This window comes from Vulpes vulpes, chromosome 1 (assembly GCF_048418805.1).
Source record: "Vulpes vulpes isolate BD-2025 chromosome 1, VulVul3, whole genome shotgun sequence".
In the NCBI taxonomy this organism is placed as follows: domain Eukaryota; kingdom Metazoa; phylum Chordata; class Mammalia; order Carnivora; family Canidae; genus Vulpes; species Vulpes vulpes.
Window position 1 is genome coordinate 177,137,901 of NC_132780.1, and position 10,855 is coordinate 177,148,755.

Here is a 10,855-nt window from a genome sequence, read left to right on the forward strand (position 1 = left end):
CCAATTGGCAGATCCGGGGAGCGTCACCGGGTGGTGTGCATAGGGTAACCATCCTCCAAGCAGTGAGGAGCCCTAAGGGGTGCCTGGTGGAATGAGGGTCTGCAGGAGAGTTTCTTATCGGTGCCCATCACAAGATGACATAGGTGAGGCCCAGGATCGTTCAGGGTTTACTGAGCTTTACAGTAGTCAAAGCACCTTCCCTACTTCAGCTTGCACAGTCCTTACAATAACCCTGAGGTGACAGACATAACCGACTCTACTCTACAGAAGAAACAGACTTGAGGATGTCAAGTGATTTATCCCAAGTCATGGAGTATGTGGCAGCTCCAGGTCTGGCTTCTTACTGTTTGGAGCCAGTCTTCTTATCACTGTCCCATCTAGCTTAGGAGCTTTGTTGATGGATTCTTGGGGTTGCCTATAACTGTTGCTGCCCAGGCCAAAACTTCAAAGGAAATCCTCATAGACACACATCCAGGGCTCCATCTTACCTCATGGGAACATAAATTTAGGGCTATGATGGAAAGTAGAGTAAGGGTTTGGGAGTGGGTACTTAGCTGGCTGTCTTATAGGGGTGGCCAGGGAACACTTCTCTGGAAGTGACAATCAAGCAGAGACCTGAAGAAGATGAGGGAGCAACCTGCCAATGGGAGAAAAGTGCTCCCAGCAGAGTCCTCACAAGGACAGAGGCCATGAGGTGGGGATGCTCGGTGTGCCTGCTCGGTGTGCCCCAGAAGCAGCAAGAGGCCAGTGTGGCAATAGAAGGGAGGCCAGAGAGGAGACATGGGCCAGACCCGCTGAGTTTGCTTCTCTGCTTACCCGAACATGGGGCTACCCTCCAGTGTGCCCACCCCGAGGAAGGCTGCTATGAGACTGTGTACATGCTGCTCTTTGAGGCAATGATATGGTGCAGCAGGAAGGACACCTGCCAGTGAGGAAGCCAGCACACTCTCAAGACCCAGCTTTTCTGGCTGATGAGAGAACACAACACATTTCTGCTTTCTGTCCGTTTCTGTTTACTCTGCTGTGACATAAGGGATTGGGCCATGGGGGAGCTTGGAGACCTTTCAAGCCTATTCCAGAAGGCATATTGTCCCTAAGGTACTAGAGGTACTTTATAGCTCTAGCCCTTTGGGTGGATGGCAATATAGGAAGGGTCAGGGCACAGCAGATCCCTACAAATACAGTTTTGGTTTCCTCACAGACACAGCAGTACAGGGTGTGTGTGTGTGTGTGTGTGTGTGTGTGTGTGTGCATGTGTGCATTTAATTTTTATTTATCTAATAAGCATGGTACCATAATGTTACTTATATTTCTTGAATTGCTATAGAGGCTGTGGATTTTTGCACATAATGAATAAGTATTCTGTGTTTTCCTTTGAATGAAACTAGTTTATTTCTTTTGATTTCTTACTGGGTGGATTTTGGGGTAAGTAACCAATAAGCTGCTTTTCAAACCATAACCTCTAAGAATATATGATGGGTAATTTTATGTGTCAACTTTGCTAGGCCATGGCACCAAGTTCTTGGTTAAACACCAGCCTAGATGTTGCAGTGAGATATTTTTAAAGATGTGATTAACATTTACATCAATAGACTTTAAGCAAAGCAGATTGCTCTTCGTGATGTGGGTGGATCTCATCCAATCATTTGAAAGCCTTAGGAGAAAGGGCTGAGATCCTCTGAGAAAGGGAATCCTGCCACCAGACTGCCTTCAGACTTGAGCTGCAGCATCAACTTCTGCTGAATTTCCAGACTTGGTAGCCCCCACAACCACATAAGCCAATTCTTTCAAATAAATAAATCCTCCTCCTTCTTCTCTCTCCATACATACATACATATTATACTACATCTGTGTCACGCAATATATCTATGTAATGCTGGATATACAGATAGATAGATACATATTACATGCCCCCTACTGTTTCTCTGGAGAACCCTGACTAATACAGTGTGGGAACACTCCTTGACACCTGAGGTATGCACACCTGTGGGGGACCTGAACTGCCTGGAATCAAAAGCCAGCAGGGCTCATGTCTGGTGTGGGTGGGACCAGCCCAGCTTCAATGTGGCTTCTGATCCTATCTCCATGTCCTAACTCAGGGTCATTTGATCAAACTTTCTTCTTGCCACCGTGCCTGAATCCTGTTCCCATCAATGTGAGGCAGGTCCTTAGCACAAAGCCCTGGGATGCTGTTGCCCTTGGAGGGGACAAAAGGTCATGTCTGTCCCCCTGCTACTCAGCTAAAATCTCAACCTAGATCATCTTTTTTCTCTTGTACATACGTCCCAACATAAATTCCCTATGCCTTCCCACCTGAAGACACTGGATTACTTTCTTTTAATTTAAAGCTCTGATTTTTCCCCCCACCTATTCTCTTTATCAGAATTCTGAGGCTGTACTTTTCCCATTTATTATAGTTCTTTAACTACTTTCTAACTTGTACAAATCTCTCTAATTCCAATGCTACCTGCTTTACGAGCAACCTTTGTTTACTGATCATATTCTATTCACTATGTACCTATGTGCCTTGGAACACTTTAGAATCTCTGTAAATATCTTTTGAGTGGAATTCCCACCCCACTAATTAAATAACCAGCTATTTTTAAAAAACAAAACCAGAAAAAAAAAAGCCAGAAAACAAAGAGTTTGTTTGTCAAGGAGACAGCTCACAACATATTTGGTAAGTGAATTTATTGAGTGAACTTCTCTACCTACCCCCACCTCCTGCCCTTGCACCTGGAAATGGAATAAGATCAGGCCCAGAAAAGAGGATAGTAAAAGCCTATAACAAGACTTGATATCACAGTAATCACAAGTCACAATCACTTGTTTGAGGTGAAATTTTTTCAATGAGGCAGATTATAGTATAGGAAGGGGCTCAGATTTGACATCAGTCAGGCTTCAGTGTGAATCCCAGGGTAGCCACAAACTAGTCATGAACCTTGGACAGGTTATTTGATCTTTCTATGCCTCAGTTTTATATAAAATGGGGAAATGATACTAACTTTATAAGATTGCTAAAGAATTAAGCAAGAAAATATTTGAACTACATAAAATGGCTGACATTCAATGGTTTTGACCTAGAAAAACATTTTCATATGGTTCAACCTGAATCTTACATTTATCAATATAATGTCCTGTTTTCACATTATGATGGTGAGAGGAGGGCCCTGGACATAGAGAAATAAGCGGTATGAATTCTGAGGGGATGTAGCATTACCTTGGCATAAGTATTTTATATTTTGGGGCCCTTCTCATCTTTAAATGAAGGGATTTATAAGGTCCTTGAAATTCTGACATTCTGTAAAAATTATTTTATTAATGTCTGTAACCTCTACTGAATTGTCAGCATCTCAAGGGATCACCATTGCTTCCCAAGCCTTGGGCACAGTGCCTGGAGCATAATGTAGTGAATACATAAATTTGTTGGATGAATGAAGTACAGAAAGAGCAAGAATTAGGATGCACTCATTTATTTATGCTTAACATCCCTTGAGTATCTATTATGTACCAGATATCGTACTCGAACTTGGGGTGACAAGGATAAAGGTACAAGTTGAGCCCTTGTTATGGACTGGACTGTGCCCCCACCCCCAAATCCATATGTTAAAGCCTTAACTCCCAGTGTGACTGTATTTGGAGATAGGTCTTTAGGCAGGTAATTAAGATTAAATGAGATCAGAAGAATGGAGCTCAGATCCAATAGGATTGGTGTCCTTACAAGAAGAGGAAGACACTAGAGATGCATCTTCCACAGAGAAAAGGCCATTTGAGGACATAGCAAGAAGGGGGCTGTCTACAAGCCAGGAAGAGAGCCTTTCACCAGAAACCAAATTTCCTGACACATTGATCATGGGCTTCTAGCTTCCAGAACTGTGAGAGAATCACTGTCTATTGTTTAGGCCACTCAGTCTGTGGTAATTTATTGTGGCAGCCCCAGTAGACTAATACAGCCCTCAGGAGGCTGATAGTCTAGAAGCTGAGGCAGATGAGGAGTGAGTGCTAATGTTGAGAGATTAGTCCTCTGAGATGGGCTGGACGGGGGCTGTGGAAGCCTTGAAGTAAGTTGCCCAGTTGAGACTGAGAGGCGGGGTGGAGGAAGGCCAATGAAGGCTCCGCAGAAGGTGACATCTCTGGTAAGCATTGGAGCAGCAAAAGAAGTGAGCAGGACAAAAAGGAAAGGAAATGATGTCATCAGCATGGGAAGAAACCTAAGTATAGGTCTCAGGAAACCATTAGTCAAAACTGGACAAGACCCAGCAGCACAAAGAGGAGAATCAAAGGTTTAAGCAAACTATCTGGAGAATGAAAGGACAAGATGAAGAGAGAACGCTACTTACTCAGGAGAAAATCAAATTCCAAGATATTTAGGACAGTCAGAGACCCAGTCCATAATTCATTGGCTTGTGCTTTGTCAGGACAGGGATTTGACAGTGAGTATCTCATATATCATCATCATCATCATCATCATTGCCTTTCTCCCGCCTTCCCTCTTCAGCATGTGAACCTGCTGCATCTCCTCTGGCCTGAGAGCTCTTACCCAGCTGGCTCTGTCTCACCCTCATCAGTTGCAGCCTTTCCATTCACAGCTGAATTTCTCGTCTAAGTTACCTATACCCATCCCACTCTTCAACACACTGCCACTCTTCTCTGAGGTCCTCAGTGGATCTTAGCGGCTGTATCTTTGTGTGATCTGACCCTATTGTTCTCTTCCTCCTTCTGGAAATCCTTGACACTTCGCTGGAATGCCTCCGTAGTCTGTAAGCCTCTGGAGGGCAAAAGCTGTATTTGATTTAGTCATTGATGAAGCTGGGTGTGGTGCTGGCCCTATAAGGAGCATTTGACAACTGTTAAATAAATGGCTCTCTTGGCATCTATGACACCTCTCAATTCCAGTCATACAGCTATTTCTCTGGTCCCTCATTTTCCAGCATCCTTCACCAAGGCTTCTTCCTCTTTCCTCTCCTTAAATGTTGCTTTTCCGTAAGATTCTTCCTTGATCCTATTCTTATTTCATGTGACATGCTGTTTTTGGGTCACCTCATCCACCACCACCTATGAGTACTCCTATAAGATCTACATCTCCAAGGATGCCTGGGTGGCTCAGTGGTTGAGTGTCTGCCTTTGGCTCAGGTCGTGATCCTGGGGTCCTGGGATTGAGTCCCACAACAGGCTCCCCTCTGCCTATGTCTCTGCCTCTCTGTGTGTCTCTCATGAATAAATAAATAAAATCTTAAAAAAAAAAAAAGTCTACATCTCCAAGCCCGATTTCCCTCATGAGCTGCAGACCTATAGGCCTCCAACTAGACAGCTATCTCTTAGCATCTGTGAAAGCAAATCCAGGTCCACGTGTTCATAATGAACACCTCTTGCCCCAAATCTGCTCCTCATCCTGCTCTCCTTTCCCTGGCACCACCCTCTACCAGGTCACACAATTCAAATACCTGCTAGTCTTCCACCCAGTCTAATTCTGATGATTCTAGCTCTTTAAAGCTCTCAGATCCATTCCTCCACCCCCACCTCCGCACTGTTCTTTCCACTAATATCCTATTTCAGGCTTTCACTACCTCTCACCTGGGTTAAGGCATAGGCTCTGGATTACTTTCTCTGTCTCCTCTCTAGCACCCTTTCCATCCTTCTACCATACTGACACCAGTGTGAGCTCTCCAAAATGGAAACCAGCTGAAGCTATTCAGACCCACTTTACTTTCAGAATAAACTTGAATTTTTTAGCATGCCAAAGCAAGTATGAGAACAATTCTTGCGGCTTCTGATAGATCAGTTTGCCTGCCCAGAGCAAGAGCTGGCATTTGTCCCATGGCCTGTGGTGTAGGTAGGTTATGCCTCCATTCTTTCAGGGAGGAGGAAGAGACAATAACTATTGACCCATTCTAGAAACATTACCCAGTGCCGTGGCATTCTCATATTTACCAAGCATGATTTATGAGGAAGATCCCACCTGGATGTGCCTCCTATGGAGATCTCGGGAAACAGCACTTGAGTTATTTGCCAGAGTGGAGACTAGAGTGAGGAAGTGAGGAACAAAACCTAAGGAGGCATCCATTCTCAGACCATGCAAGTGCCTCCTTAAGTGTCTACCTTGCACCGCGGGCATCTCACTTGCCTTGCCCTCACACCTTGCTTCCCATTTCATTAGTATAAATTGAAAAGAAACCTGGATACAAATAACCAGCAATTTAAGAGTTGAGAATCTGGATGAAATTAAGTAAGCCCTTTAAGAATGTAGGCTATATAAAAATAAAACCACCTGGCTGGTGGATATAGAAGTTGGGTCCACCGTTCTGGAAAGCAATTTGGCCAAATATATTTGTAGCTTTAAAGTTCTTGTGCCATTTGACCCAGTACATTTCCAGGAGTCTATCCAAATTTAAAAATCATATATGTAGGATTGCCTAGCTGGCTCAGTGAGTAGAGCATAGGACTCTTGACCTCAGGGTTGTGGGTTCAAGCCCCGCGTTGGGCATAGAGCTTATTTTAAAAAAGAAAATCCTGTCTGTAGACAATCCTAATGTACAAAGATAATCGTGCATAATATTTATAATAACAAAGGAAGCAACTAAAAGTCCACAATACAGAGGAAACTGCTTAAATGGTGATAAATCATGCATTTTTATACATTATAATGTAGTCATTCAAATGATAATTATGTAGACTGTATATAATTAAACATGCAGACAAAATCATTGAACACCTTAAGGTTACAAATGTAACTATATATATAGAATAATCTCAGACTAGTTAATAGTCAGTATGTGCTTAGAAATTAAAGGCTGGGGGCACCTGAGTGGCTCAGTGGGTTGGGCGTCTGCCTTTGGCTCAGGTCGTGATCCCGGGGTCCTGGGATCAAATCCCACATCGGGCTCCCACAGGGAGCCTGCTTTTCCCTCTGCCTGTGTCTCTGCTTCTCTCTGTGTCTTTCATGAATAAATTAAAAAAAAAAATCTTAAAAAAAAAAAGAAAAAAGGCTGAAAGAAAATACACAAAAATGCTAGCAATGTTAACACTCATAAATTTCTGGGTTTGGGGATTATGAATGATTTTTGTGTTTTTAAAACATCTTTCCCATTTTTGAAAATGTTAAGTAGGAGATCCCTGGGTGGCTCAGCGGTTTAGCGCCTGCCTTCCACCCAGGGTGTGATCCTGGAGTCCCGGGATGGAGTCCCGCGTCAGGCTTCCTGCATAAAGCCTGCTTCTCCCTCTGCCTGTGTCTCTGCCTCTCTCTCTCTCTCTATGTCTATCATGAATAAATAAATAAAAATCTTAAAAAAAGAGAAAACGTTAAGTAATATGACTTTCATAATAAAAAATGAAAGTTCTTTTAAATAATGTTTAAATTTTTTTAAAGGTTGTTTATTAATTTATTTGAGAGAGAAAGAGAACCAAGGGGAGAGGCAGCAGGAGAGAGAGAGAATCTTGAAGCAGACTCCTCTCTGAGCACAGAGGCTCCCACATGGGGCTCCATCCTGCTGGGTTGCTCCCATGACCCTGAGATCACAACCTGAGCCAAAACCGAATCAGGTGCTTAAACTGACCTCACCACCCAGCGGCCCAAATAATATATTTTTTAATTTTTAAAAGATTTTTATTTACTTATTCATGAGAGACACAGAGAGAGAGAGAGAGAGGCAGAGACACAGGCAGAGGGAGAAGCAGGCTCTACGCAGGGAGCCTGACGTGGGACTCGATCCTGGGTCTCCAGGATCCTGGGATCCTGGGCTGAAGGTGACACTTAAACTGCTGAGCCACCAGGGCTGCCCCCCCAAATAATATTTTTTAAAGAAAATCTATTTCACTCTCTAGGACTTCTCTTCATCCCTGGTATTCACCAATAGGTTGCCACTGCAACTCTGGCTTAGGAGAGAGGCTGAGAAGTTTCTGATGACAACCAATAGGGTTTGTAGTTGTGGTTGCTTTTAATCCTCATGAGCACATTTGGTCCAGATAATCTCTACGGCTGTACCGCTCCACGGATACCACTGTTTGCCCAAGCAACTTCTGACTCTGACAGAACCAGGGCATGTGGCTTGTACACAGCAGTCTCAGTGCCCAGGACTTCCCATGATCCCCGGGTATTTCAGCTCCTGGTTTTGTGATGTCGTTAAAGCACCTGGAACAAGTGCTGTGAGCCGTAGCTGGCTGCTTGTGAGCCCATGTGTGGAGGGCTCTCAACCCCAGGAGGGGGACACTGAAGAGTCAGCCACCCACCCAGCCCTCTCACTAGCCCTGATCTGCAGAAAGCTGGGTTTCCTTTCACACTAATTGATATTTCTGACCTCTATTCATATTTATATCCAGAGATAAAGAGACTTGAAGTTTAATTTGGACCTAAGACTGACAAAGAACTGAGAGGCAAGAATGCCCTTACTGCCTCTATTTCCTCATCAGTAAAGAAAGAGATGGATCAGGTTTCCTCCCACTGTGCTATTTTATTGATGAATGTTGGGCAAGCAGATGTGCACTTAAAGACCAGTGCTGCCATCAGAGCTGCTTGAGTGGATACAGGTGCCAAAGGGGCCTCTGCCTAAGCTGCTGCCTCAGATGCTAGTCCCGGGAGGGCAGCACGTACCGTTGACGATGAGTGAGCAGCAGGTTTGCAGGCAGGTCTATCCCTGCACCTCCCTCCCCCACTTATTAGTAGGGGACAATCTAATGATCTGTCTAGCCATACAGCTTGAAGAAAGCTGCCTGGTTTTCTTTTAAAAGATGTTAAAATCTAGCAGAAATAGTTAGAACTAACAAGATCATTCTCACTAATTAGAGACCCCTTTAGTTATTTGAGAATTCGCAGATTTATTCCAACGTAGAATGCAGACATCAAATAATTGCCCTTAATTTTTTTTTTTTGCCCTTAATTTTTTGAAACAAGGTGCATGTATTCTTTTTTCCAGAGTCTATCTTTCCCCTAGGATGATTCATAAGAGATTTAGGAATATGCAGTAATAAAAGTATATCTGATCTGGCATCATTAAAAAACAACAGCATAATTCTAACTTCCTAAAAGAGAGGGAGGAGGGGAACAAAAGGAAAAGGTGGGGAAGGGCATCCACATAAAACATGATATGCTGGAAATGACTCCAGAACAATACCATAGGCTCTATCCCCAGGAGTCCACTCACCTGCCTTTCTTAGACATCTCGTGTGCTTCTCCTCCTTGCCAGTGTTGTCTGCCTTCAGTGGTCAAAACCCATCCCCACCACAAAAGGAAGACGCCAACTTTCATATTCTGGACAGCCAACATGGGTTTCCAAATCCAAATGGTTCTCTCAAGAAACAGCAAAAATGAAAAGGATGTTCTTTTTTCTCTCTTAAGACATTATTGGTCTGTTCATTATTCCAAGGATGTTTACTCATGCAAAAAAAAAAAAAAAAAAAATCAACCCACAGTATGTAATCTGGAGAGCAGGAGAAAGCAATTTCCACTAAACCTATAAATCCTCCTACGTCAGATGTCAGGGATTTTCTGAACTGAGGTTGAAGTCCTGTGTTCCTGTTGAACAATTATTTCATCCAGTCTAGATTAGTTCATCATTAGATGTGGTGAATATGTTAGTAAAAGATCTGTATTTTCTGGTTCAAATGAATAGAAGGAAAACGGACCAAAGCAATTTCCAAAATGAGAAATGCCAGAGATACTGAACTGCTTTCTATGCTAAGTTAATGAGCTCCTCCCGGGATCTATTTTAAGCTTCCAGCCATTATTATTTGCTTTAGCTGAAGGCTGGATTTGTACAACTCCCCGCCCCCAATCCCTCCTATGCTGAAGCCACAAAACCTCATGGGTTCCTACCTGGGCAGGTTGTCTATATGATTGAGGTTGGGAGGGCTGGAAGGAGAGGGGTTTTTTTGTCTTTGTTTTGCACAGAAAGAACCAAATTTTCTTATTAGCTTTATTATTTGTATTATGAACTTCATCAGACTTTTCATGTTTAAAAAATACCAATAATAAATTAGCAATAGCCATTAAGCCTGTATTATCTAATGTTAAGAGCAATGGGTCCAAAATGGAGTCACTTATGCTAAGTTCCATGTCACCAAACCAAGACTTAGTTTCAACCCTCCTAGAAATGGAATCTTAAACCAGTCAATCAGAAGTCACCTAATTAGCACTAGTTAATAATCTGCCTAATAGAGACCTTACCATCCCCTAAAGGAAAGTAATGTTGCAATAACCAGTCTACTTTTTTTTTTTTTTAAGATTTTGTTTATTTATTTGTTTGAGAGACAGAGAGATAGCAAGAGAGAGCACAAGTGGGAAGGAGGAGCAGGCTCCCCACTGATCCCCATCCCTGAACCCTGGGATCATGACCTGAGCAGAAGGCAGATGCTTAACCACTAAGCCACCTGGGCACCCCTAACCAGTCTACTTTTTTGTCTAGTATAACTTCCTTGTCCCACCCCTTCTGCTTATACAAATCTTTTATTTTATATAGGTCCTCAGAGCTCCTTTCTATCTGCTAGATTAGATGTTGCCTGATTGACGAATCATTGAATAAAGCCAAAAAAATCTTCAAAATTTACTCAGTTGAATATTTTAAACATCATTGATAATTTTTATTTTTCTCTAATGCTTGTTCAAGGACTGCTATAATCGATAGGTCAGTCAATCTATTGACTCTTTAAGTCTCAGCTGACATGGATAACTTTCAGAGCATAATGGTGGAACTTAGGATTTCCAGGACTCTTTATAGTTGAGAAGCAGACAGTTTCATGAAACTGCTAACCCAGCATCCATCAGAATGAGAATTAATTACATAAGACTGAACAAATTGGTACAGGAAGTTTTATTGAGATTATTTGGATTACTGTTGATTTGTTTTAATGTCCTATTTACTGG

The 10,855-nt window shown here is 42.8% G+C and overlaps 1 protein-coding gene across 1 annotated transcript in view; it reads right to left on the bottom strand.

Annotated features, from left to right (window-relative positions):
- Positions 1 to 9,342, bottom strand: part of GABRR1 (gamma-aminobutyric acid type A receptor subunit rho1) — a 37,915-nt gene extending 28,573 nt beyond the window's left edge. Inside the window, exon 1 of the mRNA XM_025983845.2 lies at positions 9,138 to 9,342. Coding sequence (XP_025839630.1) covers positions 9,138 to 9,259 — 122 coding nt within the window. The 5' untranslated portion in view covers positions 9,260 to 9,342. The remainder of the gene's footprint in view (positions 1 to 9,137) is intronic.
- Between the last annotated feature and the right edge of the window lie 1,513 nt (positions 9,343 to 10,855).